The sequence below is a fragment of the Peromyscus leucopus genome, chromosome 13 (genome assembly GCF_004664715.2).
Source record: "Peromyscus leucopus breed LL Stock chromosome 13, UCI_PerLeu_2.1, whole genome shotgun sequence".
NCBI lineage: Eukaryota > Metazoa > Chordata > Mammalia > Rodentia > Cricetidae > Peromyscus > Peromyscus leucopus.
Genome location: NC_051074.1, coordinates 20,383,251 through 20,404,897, shown reverse-complemented (window position 1 = coordinate 20,404,897; position 21,647 = coordinate 20,383,251). Strand labels below are relative to the sequence as shown.

The 21,647-nt window shown below is 40.7% G+C and overlaps 1 protein-coding gene across 1 annotated transcript in view; it reads right to left on the bottom strand.

The window, feature by feature from the left end:
• Positions 1-21,647, bottom strand: part of Man2a1 (mannosidase alpha class 2A member 1) — a 167,723-nt gene that overhangs the window by 34,766 nt on the left and 111,310 nt on the right. The window contains exons 13-16 of the mRNA XM_028873993.2: positions 14,278-14,443; positions 12,594-12,812; positions 11,408-11,530; positions 9,179-9,293 (exon numbers count right to left, since the gene is read on the bottom strand). Of these exons, the coding sequence (XP_028729826.1) occupies positions 9,179-9,293; positions 11,408-11,530; positions 12,594-12,812; positions 14,278-14,443 (623 nt within the window). The remainder of the gene's footprint in view (positions 1-9,178; positions 9,294-11,407; positions 11,531-12,593; positions 12,813-14,277; positions 14,444-21,647) is intronic.

Below are 21,647 nucleotides of genomic sequence, written 5' to 3'. Positions count from 1 at the left end.
ACTGAATCCTTTTCTAAAAGTAAATAAATATGTAAATAAATAACACCTGCTTTCATGAATACAACTTTAGGAAATTTCACTCCAACTTTCAAATTCACAAAAATGATGATACATCATTTTGTCATATTGGTAAAATGATAGATTAATAACTATTATTATGTATTGACTACTTGTAAGGATGGTACTAGTCTCCATAATTTGTGTGTATCTTTTCAATAATCCTCATAACAACAAGAAACAAATGTAAAACAGGAAAATTAGAGCATTAAAAATAGATTTGCAGATTTTGGTTAAGATGAGATAAATTAAGAATGACTCATTTGAAGAAGGCTTAAAAGATGCCCAACAAAACGAGACAAGGCTGCTTTTCAAAAAAGAAAACAATGATTTCACGAATCAACAGGTTCGGGAAGGAACATAACACATCAAACAGTGCTCATCTTTAAATAGTCAACAACACAGGACAGTCCACAAGGCACAGACTGCTGGGATGATGGTGCAGGAGCTCAAAGCCCCAGTCTCCCTGGTACTGGCCCCATGCCCCAGTCTTGTCCTGGCCAAGGACAAAAGAGCAGAGAACTGAACCCACTCAGAACTGAAGAACACTCTCAGCCTACTTCCTTTCAGTTCTCTGACATGCTCCTGTCTCAGGTGCCTTTCAAGTAAGGATGCAGTACATAAATCACTCTACATTGATCTGTCCGAAACAATCCTTCATGGAGGCACATGCCTATAGTCTTCCCTTCTGCCACTCTTTTATAGTATTTCTCCCAACTTACACAGCGAGTAGAGGGAAGGAGGGAGGAGGGAGGAGGGAGGAGGGGAGGAGGTAGTGGGGAACAGAGGCATACTTCTCACCCTTTCCCACTCACACAGGTGCTGAGCAAACATCATTTGAAATACTGGTGTCTGATTGGACGTTAATGATTAACAAATACTTTTTAAAAAAACAAAAATTGTTTGCCTTGAACAAAATTGAAGGGCTAGTGAATTGGATTGACGGGCAGTAGAACATTAAAATAATTAACCAAAAATCACATTTGACAGACATCCTGGGACTGAGGGGCCTGACTCAGAAGAAGTTCAAAGTGTTAAGTGATATTCCCATAACCCTGGTCCATTCACCAGCTTCTAATTTGTATAGGCAATATTCTTTTGTATCTCTGCCTGTATACTTCACTGAGAGAAACACTTCCATTGCAATTTATAAAATAAATTCTCAAAATGGGAAAGTATTATTTACACTGTTTTGACGACTCAATCCAGAAAAACAACACTTGGAGCCTTAGGACGAGCTTTTAAACTTTAAACATACATGCACACACATATGCTCAACAGACAGGATTACAGTCTCAGAGGAGTCATGAAAAGTTGACCAACAAAACAAGGCTCCGACACAAAAACAGGACATGATGATCTATCCGGTGGGGACACAGAATGCAAATATGACAGCGAGGAGAAAATGAGGATGTGAAACTGCCTGCCAGAGAGCAGTTAGTACAGCCTTTTGAAAAATGCATGACTGGCCAATGAGTTGCTGCCCATGGGTATGTTTATTTTAAATGTCACTGTTTACAATACCAAAATAACGTGCTTTGCAATCACTTAAGTGTACAAAGAAAATATCATTTCAATTAAAAAAAATACACAGGGGACACAGAGTCCTTCAAATTCTTAGAGGAATCAGAGAGTTGGCTCTAGCTGACCTCCCTTTATAGTTTTCCTTTCTTTCTGCCTATTCAAGAGATGTTTTGCCAAGACCTAGCACCTCAAACCTCGCACCCTACACCAAATCTTCCACCTCTCTTAACTCCCAATGACCGCTCTTTCTCTTATAAATTGTAATAATTGGTCTGGCCCCCTCTGTCCCTTAAGTGGATACAACATTTGGCAAGTCACCAGGCTTCCTGTATTCTAACTTAGTTATTCACTGGAAAGCCCCTATGAGGTAGAATCTGTAACTGTCACCGTTGCAAGGCTCCAGCTAGGAACTGCTCAGAGTCAAACATCCTGGGACCCTGTGTCAGAATTCGGCACAACACACATTCATCAGGGACGCCACTTCCCTGCTAAAGAATCAGCGCTCAGGATAACCCGAGTCTGAATTGGTGTAACCAGAATGTGCTTATGGGCCCTTAAATAACTCCTCTTGCATGCCTGTAGGGAATAATCAGGTTCCATACATGTGACTTATTTCAATTTTTAAAAGTTCCAATTAACAGGAAAAAAGTCCTTAGCAGGCAATTGCACATTATGATATTCCAAAAATGTTTTAATTACCTAGGTCTGCCTAGCCGTAACTTAATGGTTCTTACCCTTATACTAAATAAGGAATATAGCTCTGGGGGAAAACAGGAGATTGATTGCAAGCCATTTTAACATTCTCCTGAGTCTTTTTATAGAAATAAAAACAACTTCAATGAAGCCCTGGGACCCTAGTTATCAGGGGGTGAACCCAGGGCTGGAGGCCCCCAGACTCAGGCATCCTTAGCAGATGGCTTTGGAACTAAGCAGCCAAGCACAGAAGACTTCATGTGCTTCTGAGTTGTATGAAGACGCTAATGGTATTCCTAATTGTCCCCTTGCTCTTTCTGTAGATTAAGAAACAGAGTCCCTAAGAACTTAAAGGACAAATCCAAAAGGTTATGTTGCTTTCAGAGGTGACAGAAGACTGGAGTCCCTCACTCTCAGGTTTAACCAGGTGAAGGTCATCTTGAATCTCTAAAAGTCAAGCGTCATGTAACAAAGCCACCGAGATTTTATGTAACACATTCAGAACTGCTCCAAGAGAAGCAAGCACTCTGGCTGCTGCCTACATCCGTCCAAGATATAATTCCCTCTCTGAGTCACAGGGGTCTTTCCTCCTGCACTTCTGACAGCCGTTCATTACATTTTCGCCTCAGGCTCCTTGCTTTCTTTTAGCAAGATCCATTACACATATACAGTACTGTTATAATATGTTGGTGAAAGCAGGATAAAAATATTGCATTTCAGATATTTCTCCTAAGGCTGAAACATGGCTCCTACACACTTACTCACTCATTCACAAGCACCTGCCCAGAAAAACACAGCCTTGAGGCAGTGGGGAGGTAGGTGGAAGATATTTAACAGATTTGGGACCTAAAGCCAGTGAAAACACACATGACATGCTGGTAACCCATAGCAACCTAATTCTTCCAAATAGCAGTTGATGTCAGAAAACCAGGGCATTAAAAAAGCCTGGTAATTACAATTGTGAAGTAAAAATGAAGCTTTAGTTGGCATGTCACTTATTTATCCTTGTTACTCCTTTTGTAAATATTCAATAAATATACAATCTTCTACCAAAGGACTGCTTGAGGAAACTTCAAATATCAAATTAAACTTAATGAAAAGAAAAATTAATTCTACCCCCCCCAAGGTGTATTGCCAGAAATATGTCATTTTCCTACAAACCAAATAATCTTTCCAAAGACGGTTCCCAATGGTTCCAAAAGAGTATCATGCTAAATTATGTGGCCTATAAAATGAGTTTCTTACTTAACCTGACAAAAAAGCAAAGAATTTCCTCAGACATCACTGAAGTTGCTCTGATCTTGATTTTTGAATGTTCGTGAACCTAAGATTGCCTTTCTGAATGTTACATGTAATAGATAACGAAAAGATAAACATGGTATTTGTTTTTCTTAAAATTTAGGGATTTAAGCCGGGCGGTGGTGGCGCACGCCTTTAATCCCAGCACTTGGGAGGCAGAGCCAGGCGGATCTCTGTGAGTTCGAGGCCAGCCTGGGCTACCAAGTGAGTTCCAGGAAAGGCGCAAAGCTACACAGAGAAACCCTGTCTCGAAAAACCAAAAAAAAAAAAAAAAAAAAAAAAAAAATTTTAGGGATTTAGTTGTGTGTGTGTGTGTGTGTGTGTGTGTGTGTGTGTACACCACACACATGCAGTGCCTGAGGATGCAAGAAGAGAGTTGATATTCCTTTACACTGTGTAAACATATGTTGCTGTGATTGGTTTAATAAAGAAGTTGACTGTCAAGTAGCTAGACAAGATAAGGTTAGGTGGGAGAACTAAGGACACTAGGAAGGAGAAGAAGGGAGAAGTCAGGAGTCACAAACGAGACACAGAGAGGAAACAAGAGGTGAAAGATGAAAGAGAGGTAACACCATGTGGCAAAATGTAGATTAATAGAAATGCATTAATTTAAATTATGAGAACTAGTTAGTAATAAGCCTGAGCTATTGGCTGATCATTTGTAATTAATATTAAGTCTCTGTGCCAGTTATTTGGGAACTGGGGTGGGGAAGAAAAGTCTGCCTATACAAGAGATCCCTAGCAACTGGAGTTAAGGATGGTTCTGAGCTACCATGTGGGTGTTGGTCATGGAACTAGGATCCTCTACAAGAACAACCAGTGTTCTTAATCACTGAGCCATTTCTCCAGCCCTCAGATATGGTATTTGTGAATAGCTAAGTGATATTAAGAAAGAGCCTTTCAACTGAGCTAATTATTTTCCAAATCTGTGGAGAATGCAAATACAGAAACCACAGTTCAATACCAAAGCAGGTGGCTGTACCAAGGCCTCTCAACACAGTTGGTTTCACAATCAATAATGACCAATTGGTCTGTGAAATTTGGGAAGTGTTGTTTGATTTATGTTCTTGAAAAAAGTTACTTTAGGGGGAAAAGGAACAAAAAGCAAGCAGAACAGACACTGAGGACCGGGAGGCATTTGATCAGGTTTGCAGATTTTACAAAGGCGATTTCATTGAATTGGATACTTAACATAGACTATCAATTAAGAGGTGATCTGTAATATTAACTCACTATTTATCAATGTTGTTAAAAATAATAAACTTTGTTGTAAAATTAGCAGGGATCAATCTAATACAATGGCATGCTCATGAGCACACAATATTAATAATCCCATTACTTCCTGTCTCATAAATTTGGTATTGTATGAAATGCCATAAGGAAAATCACTACTCTGCATGCTTACTTAAAATCTTAATAAATGGGCTGGAGAGATGGTTCAGCAGTTAAGAGAACACATTGCTCTTGCAGAGGACCCAAATCTTATTCTCAGCCTGGAACACCAGGTTCAGGGAATCCAACAATCTCTTCTGGCCTATGCAAGCACCAGCATGCATGTGTGCTCACACATGGGAGAGTGCACACATGGACACATACAAAATTTAAAATAAAATGTTAAAAAATAAAATACTGATAAAAATTAAAAGTAAGAAATTTGATACCAATAACAAACAGGCTCCATTCATTAACACTCATCCACTAATCACTGGGCCACTGGAGAGGGCAGAATTAACATATACACAGAAACAGCTCAGGAAGTTAAATCTGAGAAGGAATATTTTTGATATTTTAAGAACTATAAGCTGCCAAGCACAGTGGTGGCGCACAACTTTAATCCCAGCACTCGGGAGGCAGAGGCAGGTGGATCTCTGTGAGTTCGAGGCCAGCCTGGGCTATAGAGTGAGTTCCAGGAAAGGCACAAAGCTATACAGAGAAGAAAAAAACAAACAAACAAACAAACAAACAAAAACTATAAGCTAAGAGTCCATCTACAAAAACGTAGAAATTGCCTGTAGGTCTTTCTATATAGGAAACTGACCTTTTGACTGTGCATTTTCATTAGTTCTCTGTTTACTCGGGAAGCCAAACCACAGTGTATTTAAGAACATTTGGGTGATTCCAAACACCTCAGAACTTCCCTACAGCTGAAATGTCCAGGTATCATCTACTTGAAGAGCCCCATTTCCAGCACAAGCCTTCTGAGGGAGTGACTTCAGGACAGCCTCAACGAGCCAAGAGCCAAGTGATGAGGCCTCGGGAAATGATGGAAGAGGAATTCACATGGGAGTGGGTCACAGAGACCAGGGAGGAAAGGGTCAGCCTGAAGTCTCTCCTGGGCGTGGCTAGTCCCTTCTAAGAGGCAAACTCATTGAAAGGAGGACAAATCCAGAGGCAGGAGGGAATACGGTTTGGAGAAAAGCCCTTCGATGATCCAGGTGTCTCATCTCCCACCCAACCGCTTCCATGTTAGAATAAATAAATGTAACTGCTCGGGGAATGCAAGCTGTATACATCACTTCGCACTTGCATCTGCTGACTTCGGGTTTAATGCAGACCACTGGAATAAACCCGTCCAGAGAAGCAGTCTCAGAAACTTCACATCCTACCTCCTCACCTGTCATTGCAAACACATTTCTGGACCTCCATGCATTGAAGCCATGAAACTCTAATGTTGGCACAAAAACTTGTCATCCCACGCGTGCTCTACCAACTGAGAAATCCGGAGGCGACAGAGCCTGCGTTTTTTAGACACGGTGTCAATACTGTTTGTGTCCTAGTCAGAGTGCTCTCTGTCGCTTAACTAACTAAAGTATTTTAAAAGTACCTCCATTCCCTAGAGGCCAGGCTTCCGGAGACTTCAAGAACTGGCAAGAAGGTATATACTCTTAGATTTAGAAATATGTATCCTGCAGCTACAGTGAACAGGTTATGAATGCGGAGGAAAGATGAGCCTTGGTCAAAACCCAGCTTTCAAGGCTGGTCAGCTTGGTGGTGAGAGGCACCTGCCCATTGGCAGAACCTCTAAAATCTATTCACCGGAATCAGAACAAGGGAGCCAGGAAGAACAATCCGGGAACGGAACACTAGGAGACAGAAGGATAAAATAAAGCAGGGAAGAGAGAGAAGAAAAGCCAGCAAACAGACATGGACCCCCACAGAGAACCAGCAACTAAAGGCTGGTGAAACCTAGTCAATGAACGTGGCCACTCTGGAAGCCAGAAGCCAGTGAGACTGCAGAGGCCCTGGCTTCAGCTGCAGAGCTGCCAGGCAGGCTGGACAGGACTGTGTCCAGGAGAGGGAAGAGAGGAAAGAGAGAGGAAAGATGACAGCCACTTAGTTCTGATGAGCAGAGTTTCTTGGCAGAAGGAAGCAGGCAGGTCAGAGTCGATTAATTTCCAAATCGGCTGCTGGTCTATGACAGCAGGCCAAGCTGCCGTGCCCAGCAGCGGAAGCGGAGTACCTACTTACACAGGCCATCCTGACACAGGACCTCAGGGGCCCCGGAGAACCCAAGGAGAGCTCAGGAGGTGCAGGAGCACAGATGGGCAGGACTAAAGCAAAGCAAAAGTAACTAAGGAAATATATCTGACTGAGGTTAGAATTTCAGAGGTGATGATGCAGTAATTATTCTGAAACATCATCTATGGAAAAGCAAAGGTAAACTGGACACAGGTCTGTGCCAGGCTGCACTCAGGGGGAAGTCTTCCTGTGGGAGGAAAAGAGGGACCAAGGAGAAATAGAAAGGATGAATATGATTAAAGTAGAGTATATGAAGTATAGAAACGTTCTAATGAAGCCCTTTACTTTATACAATTTAATACATGCTACTAAAATATATTCTCATAGAGCAGGCAATGCTGAGGACTGAAGCCAGGGTCTCACACATGCAGGGACCTAGGGAAGCGCCCCACTTCTGGGCCACACCCCTAGCCTTCTTTCCTTACTTTCAGACAAGGTCTCACTCATTTGCCCTGGCCTTTGTTCAAACCTGCAATCCTCCTGACTCAGCCTCTCAAGTAAATTGGGTTATAGGCCTGTAAGTAAAACTAAAACCAGATGAATATTTCCATGTATGATGCTATTTTCTACTTATAATATGAAACAGCTGGTAATAGTTGAAAAGGTGATGCTAGAGCATTCAGGGTGAATTATTAAAAATGGCCCAAAGGAACGCCCCATCTCCATGGTTCTGACTTACTGAAGGTTTTGGGAAACTTGAAAAAGGACTATTTTATAACTTCAGGCTTTTCCTGTTGGTAGGAAAGCCATTCTATGCAACACAGAAGTCATACTTAGGCACAATGTTCATGTTCACTGTTAGTTTTCATAGCCCTAGAGGATGTCCTGGTTTAACCTGGGAACCATGGATTACTTAGAAAACATACTGTGTTATCACCAAGAGGTTCTAGGAGGAAAAAAAAATGTCTAATATCATAGGAAAAGGCAAAAGTAGTAAAATACAAAGTTATATAATTAAATAAAAGCAAAATTAAGTTTAGATAGTGAAATCAAGAAGTTGAGCATTGGGTATGTAAGACATTCTGTGACTGTGACGTCTTTTCCCTATAAAAGATAATAAATAATCCATACTTATTAGCAGTTTACCCTTAGTTGGTGGTATTCCTTATTTTCTATCTGTATGAAAAGTCAAGGCAGGAATATTTTCCCTTCCCTAATTTTTTTCAGCCTAGGTAACAGTGGTCTTCAAGTGTCATATCTATAAGGACCTTTTCTAAGATAGTTGTTGATCTGGTAAGTAACCTGAAAAAAGGAATTAAATTTGTGATTGGTAAAGCCCTCCATTCTAAAAGTGCTGAATTTAGAATAAACCAACATAACTGCCCAAGTGTAAGGCTCTGGAAGAAAAAAACAAGCCATATTCCAAGAAAGGACGGGAGCTTAGTAGCTCCTAAAATGATTAAATAAAATGATTAAAGCTTATTCCACATCATTTTAATTAGCAAAGATACTGCATGAAATTAGCTGAAGAAATGTAACAGACAGAAATGTGAACCAAAAGAACTGCCTTCTGCATTAAAGAGGCAGGTAGGTAGTTTTGTGTGTGTGTGTGTGTGTGTGTGTGTGTAAGCTCCTAGTAACTATGCTATTATTATATTTTATAAAACCACACCTAAATACTGAATTGCTTTCGGGTCTTAAAAATAAAAGTTATGGACTGATAATCTCATAACTAAGACATTGGTACAGAAGGATGAATGCTTTATCATTCCCATTATCTAAAGGTAAATATGACACGAGAAGTCATACTGTAGACATAAAGTCAATTTAAAAAGACTAAGTTGTCTCTAAAACAACTTCTAACTCAGTGAAAAGATGGAAGAAAAGTTAAGAATCCACCAACGGGCTGGAGAGATGGCTCAGAGGTTAAGGGCATTGGCTGCTCTTCCAGAGGACCTGAGTTCAATTCCCAGCAACCACATGGTGGCTCACAGCCATCTATAGTGAGATCTGGTATCCTCTTGTGGCCCACATGGACAAATGCAGGCAGAATACTGTATACATAATAATAAATAGATAAATTAAAAAAAAAAAAAAAGAATCCACCACCAAGTCTCTGTGATTGACAGCTGTGCTGTGTGCTTACCTTGTATGTTGTATAGTCGGACTTTATGAGTCACGTGTTCCAAGAAGCAGGTCACTTCTGAATAGAGCCTTCCACGTGTCACTCTGACAAGGGGTGGCCGTTGAGAAACATATGGCTGAAGAGAAAAGGACACGTTTAGCAAAAACACTTTCATTTCTAAACTTTCCCAAATGTTTTGACAAATCCACACAATTCAATATCCATAACTTGACATGAAAATCTTACAACTTATCAGAATACACAGGATATAAACAATGGACATAAGGTAAGATTTTTTTCTTACAAAAAAATTATAAAGCCTGGATTTGTAAATGCTTACAATTTGATTGGCCTTAGAGAAAGAAAAATTAAATCAAGACAAAAAAGACTCTGAACCAATAACTATCCAGTGAAAACACTATGAAGTGAGGCACATCCAAAGAACTTAGAAGTAAGATTCTCTGCCTCTTCTGGAAGAGGTACTAAAAGCTATTACTTACCTACAAATTTTCGCTGGCTTGAACATAAACGAACAAACAATCTACCTTATGGTGGCCTATATATCTCTAAAAATCTAATCATGGCAGTGGGCAGCTTCTCTAAATTGTAGAAGAAAAGATGACTTTCTCAGAAGATTAGTCAGTGGGCCACAAAGCGTTAAGGAGAGTAACTCCTCTTGAGGAGGGGAACATGAAGGCACAGAGGCAATGGAAAAAGCATTGGAACAGGCGACGTTTTTGATAGGGCTAATTCTCGGAGCTTGGGAAAGGGACCAAAACATGGTGGTAATGAACTTTTGTGCAGTCTTTCCAGAGGCAAGAGAATCAACAGGTTAAAAAAAAAAAAAAAAAAGCAAAGCCGGGTGTGGTGGCGCACGCCTTTAATCCCAGCACTCGGGAGGCAGAGACAGGTGGATCTTTGTGAGTTCGAGGCCAGCCTGGGCTACCAAGTGAGTTCCAGGAAAGGTGCAAAGCTACACAGAGAAACCCTGTTTCGAAAAACCAAAAAAAAAAAAGAAAAAAAAGAAAAAAGAAAAAAGAAAAAAAAACCTTAGAGATTTGCTTCCGACACTGACCCAAAATGTCTCTGCTCAGCTTCTCAGGAAATAGTCAGAACTGTATGTAAAGATGTTATAGAGAAAGCTACAAGGTCACTGTCATGAGGAAGTGGGACAAAGTGGATGTGCAGCATTAGGAGATTCTGAAACCCAAGAGCCAGTGTTAGGATTACACTTCCAAAGAGCCTGTCTCAGATTGAGTTAAGAATGAAAACCAAACTATATAAAGGCAATAAAACAATGCTGAAAATGGGGGTGTATGAATAATGCCCAAAATCAAAGATCAAAGACATGTCTAAATGTTGGCAGTGATTTTCATGGGGCTGCAGATTACCATTATTTCACAGTTTTTTTCATGTTAGCTACATTTTCAAAATGTGCCAGACTCTGTATGTATTGCTTTTATATTCAAAAGTAGGAAAAAAAACCCTGTTTATTAAATCCCAAAAGGAGAGAGAGAAGTTATCCAGTGAACAATTTTTCCCACAGAGCTAGGCATTTTCTTTTTTTAAAATTTATTATGTATACAGTATTCTGCCTGCATGCATGCCTGCAGGCCAGAAGAGGGCACCAGATCTCATTACAGATGGTTGTGAGCCACCATGTGGTTGCTGGGAATTGAACTCAGAACCTCTGGAAGAGCAGCCAGTGTTCTTAACCTCTGAGCCACCTCTCCAGCCCACTTTGTATCTCTACACTCACACTGTAACCCAGCTACGCAGTTCCTCAAATCACCTCCCTCAGGGCCAGGTCTAGATTTGCTTCCCTCATGGAGAACTCTCATTCTTTGTGTCTTCCTAACTGAATTCCAGCTCTGACACATCTAACGTTCAAGCACAAACTACCAACCTTTAATAAGGATAAATATAATTCCACAGTCAAGAGCTGATCCACCTCCAATGATAAACTAGTGAGACATGCTAGTCTTTGCCCTTAGCGCCCTCCCTCCCTCCTTCCTTCCCTCACTCCCTCTCTTTCTTTCTTTTTTTTTCCCCTTCTTTTTTGAGACAGGGTTTCTCTATGTATCTCTGGCTATCCTGGAACTCTTTCTGTAGACCAGCCTGGCCTCCAGCTCATAGAGATCCGCCTGCCTCTGCCTTCTGGGTGCTGGGATTAAGGGTGTGCGCCACCACCCAGCAGCAAGCACTGTTCCAATAAACATGCCAATGCCCCGTCTCTGTAGTGACACTCACCTGGCCCTGCCCATCAGGCAAGAAGAGATAGGCGCCACTTTTGTCTCTCTTGTTTGTGGTTCCATACCACAGGAAATGCACCTTTATTTCATGGTGTTTACCGTCCTCTTTCATTCTCACTTTCTAAGGATTAGAAAACAAAACAAAAACAAAACCAGCAATCCGTTACCAAAATGCCATCAGATTGAGTTAAGAATGAAAATCAAAATTCTATGAAGGCAGGAAGACGAAACTGCAAATGGAGACTGTGAATATGCTCAGAATAAAACACACTAAAATCTACCAGGACAGGTTAAAAATGTTCAGGTCGGGTTAGGGAGATGGCTCAATGGTTAAGGGCACTCTAGAGGACCTGGGTTTGGTTCCTAGCACCCACATGGCAGCTCACAACTGACTGTTACTCCAGTTCTTGGGTATCAGATGCCCACCTGACCGCCTCAGGCACCAGGTACCCAGATACACACACACACACATATCAGGAGACAAATATATACATAAAATTTTTTAAATGCTCATGTATCTTGGAAGGCTAAAGTAGAAGGATTATATAAGATTAAGGTTAGCCTGGGCTTAATAATGAGTTCCAGGCAAGCCTGAGCTACCCAGTCTCACCCTGTCCCAGGGAAAAAAAAAGAGAGAGAGAGAGAGTGGTGTGAGACTAAATATTGCTAAAGTAAACCTCTAACATTTGAGATATTTGGCTGAGCATCAAAATTTTATAGTTAGCCTTGGTTTTAAATCCTTCAAATCGAACAAAAAGTTGCAATATACTTGAGCAAGGAACAAGGCGCTTAGACTCAAGCTCCACACACTTTCTATAGGAGACCTGCTTAACTGTCAAATGCAGGAGCCAGGTTAAAACACAATGAAAGTGAACCAAAAATGAGAATTAGTTTGAAGAAAACTCACTGGGCATTTTATTCAATAGAGACACTCTGTTAACCTCCTTTCCAAAGTTTCCATAAGCACTTTGAACTATCACCACTTACCTAATGGATCAGCGGCACCTCTGTACACCACACTATGAGCGGCACACCCCCAGAAGGTAGGCAGCAGCTCACCAATCCTGTCTCCCAGAGTGTCTGCTGCAGCCCTGGGTTAGAGGACTGCCCCATCTGCATAGTCATGGACACACGTAGTAAATACAATAACCTCTCTATGGTTGTCACAACTTTTGAGAACATACCTCCATAAGCCCAGATCGGTCAAACCAGACTGCAAGGAAGGGGTTCTCTATAGTTATGGCATCCTTCCCATCTATCATGTTCTTCACGTGGAATATTCCATTTTCTGTTAGTACATCATTATACAGGACATAATCAGCCATGTGTGAACTTGGACTCTGTGATTCTAAGATCTTATACACTTTCATTCCCAGTGGTGGTGTATGAGCCAGAAAGGAAACCTTTAAAGACAGGAGATGGAGTTATTATAGAGAAAAGTTATCAATCAAAGGGAAAACATTTATATTTGTGGTAAAATATGACATACTATTACTGTATAAATGCTTTAGAAGCTTGGTCAGATTGCCCACACCGCAGCTCATCCAGGAATCTAGTCACCTCAGGTTGGGAGGCTTACCAAAGGCATTAGTGTTTTCATCCCTCCTATGAAATGACATGATCATTCTTCAAATGTGCCATAGTGTTCTGAACAGATACCTGGAGGCAGTAATTCCCCAGGAAGGTAAGGACTTAATGCAAACAATGGTTTCTTCCTAATTATCAGGAGTCCTTTTGTAATGCTGGATTTCAGGACATTAAAAAGATCAGTGTAGTTATATAAATATGGCACGATCAGTTCAGTCGGCACTAGACATCACAAGATGTCCTGGAGCTAGTGGACACAAGCAAGGCCTGGAGGGGGAACTGTGTGAGCTGGCCTGTCTTTGGAGAGCTGCTTCACCTTCGAGGTAGGCTGTCATTTCTGGCCTAGTGTGGACTCTACTTCCCATTTTATTTACAGGACAAGGATTATTCAAGCTGCACCAGCAATGGTGTTTGAAAAGCAGAAGTAACTCCCTCTTAAGTTGCTAGCTTATCATCACGTCTCTGCAAGGCCTTAAATCACCTCCAGACTCCAAATACGTAAACGTTTCTAGTGATATGGGGTTCATTTAAAAACTGCTTATCTAAGACACACACACACAGATACCTACACACACATATACACACACAAAGATACCTACACCCTACACACACACATACACACACACACACACACACACACACACACACACGAGGACAATACAGAGATACCCACATATACACAGACATACAGACAACACAGAGACATTCACATATACGCACACAAATTTACACACACAGAGAAACAACACACAGAGGCACACACTACACCACACAGAGAGAGATATATTCACACACAGTCTCTATTGATTGAATTTCATAACTAAATCTCCAAAAAAGATATTTTAATAATCTTAGTTAAAAGTCTCTCTCCCAGGACATATTAAGTCACCATTGCTATGAAAAATGACGACTAACCAACATTACTATTTAAAAATTGTGCCATTTATCTCAGGTCCATGTGTATAATTATCATTGAGTTACATACAAAAATTCCAAATTTTATTATTTATTACTTTAGAATCCAGTTAAAATATGCATACTTTAAAAGATATACACGCCCTACTAGTAAAATGTCACCTGCTAAAAATACTAATATTTTCCTTTAGTATCATTTGGCCACCCTGTTCCATCCTCTGGTGTTAGACAATCATTCCAATATGACAGCTCAATGGGCATGCTGTGGGCATTATGCAGGTACAAGCTATGGACCCTGGCCACGCTCTTTCCTTTTTGTCCTTTTATCTTTTGTGGTGTCCTTTTAGTTCTCTGGCCACCGCATACCTCATAGGCTGTTTGTGAAATCGTTCTCGCGTTATTCCAGACTGCACTGACTTGGACCTCCACAGGCTTTCCGGAATCAGATAACACTTTCACAGTAGCGGAGTTCACACAGATGGACACCACTGCGTCCCGCTCTTGTTCAAAAGGGTTGTAGACCACGAGGTACCTGCAAAGACAGCTGCATTAATACTGCGATCTCAAAATACCTTCACTTCTCTAACACTCTTCCTAAGGCTTCAGTTCCCAGCCATAGAAAGTACAGGGAGGTCTGGCATGGTGGCATACGCCTTTAATCCCAGCACCTAGAAGGCAGGTGGATTTGAGTTTGGGGCCAGCCTCGTTCCAAGGACAGCCAGGGCTACACAGAGAAACCCTGTCTCAAAAGCTAATCAACCAAACAACAACAAAAGAAAACACGGAAGGACGGACGAGAAGGATCATTCTGAGAGAATTCACCAAGAGTGGCATTTCCTCACAACAAATACCACACAGTACATGAGGCAAAATAGTCTACTGATACGTCACATTAATGTGCATATTAAACATTTTCTATATCTCCAAATGACACGTAAGTATCATTTTAGTTATCTAAAAGAATCAGTACTCGAATGTTCTGGTCTCTGGCTCATTGTATTGACTAAAAATAAAAATGAAAAAAAAATCGTAACTTGTCTTTGCAATTTAGGCATAATTAACTTCAAATAAAAACCTGACACTCACTTTAGATCGGTGAAACAGAGTAGCCTGCATGATTATACATGAAAATCTCATAATGCACACATATATCTTATAGAGAGTTCCCTCGTTGCTATGCTCAAGAAACTTGGTTCTGGGATAAAAACAAGTTGACTTACAGTAAATCTACTTATAGGAAGGCCCAAAATTTCATGATAAATACAATTGAGGAAAAAAAAAGATTTGATGGGGACTCAAACAAAGGAAAATTAAAACTATGAGAGTAACTTCCATTGACGTCTGTAACAACATGCAACTCTTAGCATGAACAAAACATGAACTGCTATTTTGGAGGAATCTTTAATAGGCTGCACAGGCTCACTGTGGCACAGCATGTTTAATTCTGCAGGGTGGTTTCAGACGTAACTATTTGTAAAAGATATCTAACGCCCTTCGTCCCCTTTCCCGTGGCTCTCTGGGTTCTCTGGCGTTGAAATCGTTCTCCACTCAAGCACTCACATCTTTGGCTTTCCTCATCCTACCTCCCTCGGATGCTGCTGCAGGGTTGCAGACATGATGCACACCACCACGTGACAGACCTCGGGAGATCTGCATGGCTTGTGATCTTACATTGCAGCTCATTTACACCATAGTGTCTCCAAATAAACCAACATTTCAAAAAGGACAGACGTTGATGTTGTTCACTGATTCACTAGTGAATGTTTTTATGATCTAAAATATTTTACTTTCCTAGAAAATGTGTTAACTGCAGGAATGGCAACAGAACATCAGACAAGAATGACCTCCCCTTTAATACATCTATAGTCACCGCCTCCCATTAACACATAACATCTAGAGTAGTCACCGCCTCCCATTAACACATAACATCTAGAGTAGTCACCGCCTCCCATTAACACATAACATCTAGAGTAGTCACCGCCTCCCATTAACACATAACATCTAGAGTAGTCACCGCCTCCCATTAACACATAACATCTAGAGTAGTTTCAAGATAACATCTATTTGTTCAACTACATCATACACATGTTTCCTATACATCTTCATTTCCATACACATCACAAGCCATTCACTAAGAAATAAAGTACCTAACAGAGCAAAATAAAGGATACAGAAAGGAAAAAATGAAACAACGATGACAAAGCACAAAATTTATAAAGCATTTCACTTATAAACTGCTGAACAGGAGATGTATTTATGCCTTAAATATTACTCTGGGATATTACAGGTGACATAATCACAAGAATGCCTCTGGTCCTGTAGGCCGATGAGTTCACGCACCAGGACAGGGGGACCTAACTCACAGCCCTGTCTCCACTGATTCGCTGGTAGTCCATACACGTGGACAAGAGCAGATGAAAGAAGTCACAAACCTATTTACAAAGAGCACTAACCGTCCTACCACTCATTAGAGCCCTGCCTTAGCCCAAGGAACAATTTCCAAGGAAAGTCAGTGTGAGCCTGGAGAGGGGTCAGTGTGATTCTGGAGAGGGGTCAGTGTGGAGTCTGAAGAGGGGTCAGTGTGAGCCTGGAGAGGGGTCATTATGGAGTCTGTAGAGGGGTCAGTGTGAGCCTGGAGAGGGGTCAGTGTGAGCCTGGAGAGGGGTCAGTGTGGAGTCTGGAGAGGGGTCAATGTGGAGTCTGGAGAGGGATCAGTGTGAGCCTGGAGAGGGGTCAGTGTGAGTCTGGAGAGGGATCAGTGTGAGCCTGAAGAGGGGTCATTATGGAGGCTGGAGAGGGGTCAGTGTGAACCTGGAGAGGAGTCAGTGTGGAGTCTGTAGAGGGGTCAGTCTGTAGAGGGGTCAGCGTGGAGTCTGGAGAGGGGTCATTATGGAGGCTGGAGAGGGGCATCCGACAGATTTATCAGACAAATTTGACAACCAATTTGAACCCTATTAACCTACAGATTTCGCTTTTGCCTGGCTGTCCTCTGACCCCAAAGGTCCTCAGACAATCACGGTGCCAGGATTTGGTGTCACCAGGGGGACTCTGTGAGACTCCAAAAGTGCACTGAGGGAGGATAGCTGAGGCCACACATTCCAGAGCACCCTAAGTGAAAATTTACGACTAAAATCCACAGTTTCGGACACTTCCAAAGCGAGAATGTGAAGGGCCGCACAGGCCTGGTGCAGCCCCAGTAACGGGAAGTACACTGAGCTTGGAGACCTGCTGGTCAGGACTCTGGACAGAGCGCTCATGAAGGATGTGATACAAAAGCTGAAGCCACAGATTAATATACACCCAGAACACTAATTCCTTCCCACAGAAAATCTGAAAAAAATAAATCACACTTAATTACAGTTTTAAGCATATATTTGGTTTTGTACCTTATGAAATCACGTTATACAGTAAGCTGTAAACTAGGTTTTGTTTTGTTTCATTTAAGTAGATAATTAGTATTTGACCATAATGATGTTTCTACTGTATTGAATGATTATGTAATTATTGTGCCAAGAATCTATTAAAAAAACTAAATATGTAGAATATTAATGAGTAAAACGCAGGGGTAAGAAAATAATTTCTAACATAATTAGAGATTCCCAGCATGCTGTCCAAGGACATGACAATACAAATTTGTCTGGCATACACCCCATCTCCTAGTTTACATTTTAAGTGGAATACAGAGAAAGCATAATCATGAATTACAGTTTCTCATAAATAAGTAGACCCTCCAAATTAACTAAATTCCCTGGTTAGTGCCACATTTGGCAGTCAAGTAACTACCCAAGCGATAATGCCAAACTCTCAGCAGGAGTTCTTTTCTAAATAAATATAAATAAATTTATATTTATATATTTATATATATATATATATATATATATATATATATATATATATATATATATTCCTCTGAGAACTTTTTACACTCTACTTTTGGTAAGACCCTACCGTTGAAGACACCACATACCTGAGAACACAGATAAATCAAACTAGTACTGACGTGAAGTTCCTCCCCTCGTGGACAGCTCTCATAGTATGGGAAAATGCTGTACAGGCTGCCGGAGGGGAAAGGAACCACCAGTCTCACAACAGTGAATGACGTGGCAAAGCACGCCACAGCTGTAACAGTGGCACAGATGTCACAGGAGGAGAGTAAGCCTGAATTCCTCCAAGCCCTTGAGTATGACCGGCAAGTTTCAATATCATATCATCACTTACCTACTTATCGCCACAGTAACGCGAGTATTACTGATATTCTGGAAATGGGGAGGGTTGATTTCTCTTTTACATAATTCCTAACTGAATAGAGAACTTGCTTTATTAATAACCACTTTCCTCCAATTCTGTTCACATTCGCATTAGCTCCTTAGACATATCTGTCACCACGTCATTTCTGCCGCCCCCCCCTCCCCAAGTTCTCATTGTGACACCAGGGTTTCACAACTTGGTGTTATGGGCAATTATTTCAATTCTTTAGAAGAACAGCTCATCTCCTGAAGAAAAAGCACTCATTTGTTACCTGTCAATCAAATTACAAAACAGGAGAATAATGGATTTCAGCAAGGGGAAAAATAACGAAAGGCCACTCAAATGTTCGTGTCAATCTGAAGACTAATAGAGGAACAGAATCCCACTGCTGAAAAGCGCCTGTCCTTTGAAAACCCACTGAGAAGGAGAATATTCAGAGTTCCTTCACCCTTGGGCAGAGATAATTGGCATCCTGTTAAGAAGGACAAGAGCAGCCATCACTGAATCCTCTCTATGGCACAAGCCGAAGCCAGGGCCCAGAAAGCCCTGTGTGGAGTACTTCTTATGTCTGGGACAGGTCCTCAGGACTGCGTGGAGCCCTGGAAGGCTCGGCATTTCATTGTCCTCACAAGGGAGGGTCTGCCAGATCAGGTATGTCACCAAGACCTACCCAGCTAAAAGCACCATATCCTCTGAGCCATTTTCTTAACCACACTGCTTGCAGCAAGTACATGGGGGCCATCTTGGCAGCTGAGCTTTCCTGTGGAGAGTCCCATACTGCCGAGCATATGTGAATACCTTTCTATTCAGCTGCCCTAAGCATGCTCACAGAGACTCTCTGCTCAGAAAACTTGGGATGAACAAAAAGGGTTACAATTAAAATATACTACACCTGTAAAAGAAAACTTATAATAAAAATGGTAGAACAAAGAAAAAATCCCTTACAATCTGTATTAAGGGGTTCATCTTATGACCTCACTGCATGCAGTAAGCCAAAACAGCATTTGAGGAAACATTTTAGAAACATTACATATTTTTATGACTGTGTAAGGAAGATCAAAATAAAAAGTATTTTTCAAATCCTCTGTATGTGCAACTTAAAAACATTTTACCAAATGCAAGAAGGGTCTATGAAAAATAATTGTAACTTGCTATGTGTACCATAGTGCCTGGTAATGAGAAATGTTCAGTAGATACAGCTGATAAATGAATAATACAGAAAATTTTAAATTGTAGAATTTATCATTTATAAATAATTCCTAGTAGTGTGGGGCTTTATAATTTTATCAGTGCATTTCATTTTGATTACTTTTGTTCCTCAAAATATACAAAGGTAGGTAATCAAGTCCTTTGTAAGACAGAGGAAACTACAGATGCACCCAAGGTCACAGAGAAAGTCAGGAGCAAAGCAAAGGCTGGAGCATATTCTGTGTGATTCTTAGCAGTGACAGCACATTGACAATTTCATTTCAAACAAGAATATATTCATCTTCTCCAAGTAACCTAATTAGTGAACCATAACCTAAAGAATGGAGTTCAGAATATGGAAATACATGGATTCATATGATAAGAAACATGGCAAATTCTAGATTTGAAGTCCTTTTACATCCTACATCATTTCTATGAGAATAAAATGCTTACAATAACAGTTACTAGGAAAATAAAAATATTAAAAACAAAGGTGGTCTTTTGGAGATGTTAGATTTCAAAAGCCAAATTCCCATGACTCCTGGGACCTGGGAGTCAGAAACATAGAAGGCTAAATTCTCACCATGGCATTAGATGATTTCATTTCTCCAAGACATGGTAAAATGAAGAGGTAAGAATCAGGGTTAAACTAGAATGCTTAGCAAACCACCTTGGTAACAGCTGCTACAAGCAGACCCTGGTACCACTCATTTCCCCCATCACCTACATCTTGGCCATAGTAGCCTATTCAAAGATGCTGGCATAGCATCACACTAGACAGATCAATGAGTGAGTCAATCAGCACAGCATACTGTATTGCTGCTACAAGTGTGTGTGTGTGTGTGTGTGTGTGTGTGTGTGTGTGTGTGTGTAAAACATACGTAAATCTAGATAAGAGAATGACAAGTGGGTTCTCACTGACACAGAACCAAAGGTTCTGGTGATGGTAGTAGTAAGCAGATTGGGGTCCATGCACTAGCACAGAAGATGCACACAGGCAAGGTAACCACACAGCTTACAACCGAAGTAGGAAGAAAGAAGAGAAGAAAGGACTCTTCTTGTATGTGAGGCTACGAGTGTGTGTACGTGAACACGCAGTCCCTGACATGGAAATACCTACAGAAGAGAGGGAGGAAACACACACACAAACTGATAACTTATTTCAATATCAGATCAGGCAAAAATAGCTATGTTCCTGTCACATAGAACATACACAGATTGAGGGTGGTTAGGGTGATTAATCAGAAGCAATCAATTAATTGTTTCATAACTTAATTTTTATACCAAATTGAGTAGACAGTACAGAAATTGACAAAGTTTTACTGAGAGAAATAAAAGGAGAAAAAATCCAAAATAATGTAAACCCCTCCCAAATTAATTCATGAATCTTATTCAATGTACACAGTAAAATAACATCCTGATTCCTAGTGAGTTTTAAAAATTAGAGTGAGTCCTATAGAGTAACAGCTGAAAAGCTAGATAAAAAAGAGATGAAATCCTTCTTCAGCCCCAATTCAGCACATTCCAGGTTACAGTGACGGCATCTAGCCACGCATAATTCCAACACAATATCTAATACTCAATGCAAATTAGAAATCATCTCAAGAGACAAAGTCATGTGACCAAGCACTAAGAAAAAAAAAACGCCTCATGACCCAAATTTTGGTGCAAGCTGATAATTTTAACACATCTAAGAGTACATCCAAGAAAAAAAGAAAAACATGAAAAAGCCCTTGAGAAGGTAGAAAATGATAACAAAGAAATCAATGCATTACAGAAAAAAACAAGCATGATTCCACAGGGATAAATGTGGGAAATGCACACAACAGATACACTCGACACTAGAGTGTGCCCAGCAGGAGCGAGGTCAACACTAAACATCCCCATGGAGTGTAGACAAAACAGAAAGGTAAATGGAAACCAACAGGAGCGTCACAGGAAATCACTGAAAAGAAAAGAGTCCAATCCCAGAAAGGAAATCCACACTTGACAAAACACAACTCTGTGTGCCCCAGACAGACAAGGCACATGACAGGTCATGCTGTCCTCTCAAATCCTCAACATTCTTCAAAGCAGCCCGGGAAATCAAGACCATAGGGTCAAATCAAACAAGCACAATTAAACCCATCAGTGACACATTAGAGACGAAGGATTAATATCTAAAGTGATTAAGAACAATAATAAAACTGCCAACCTTGTCTTCAGTATTCAGAAAGAAATTCTTTAGCAAATTAAAGGATTGTTTTAGACAGAAACTGAGGGCTTTTTTTTTTTTTTTTTTTTTTTTGGTTACCACCAAA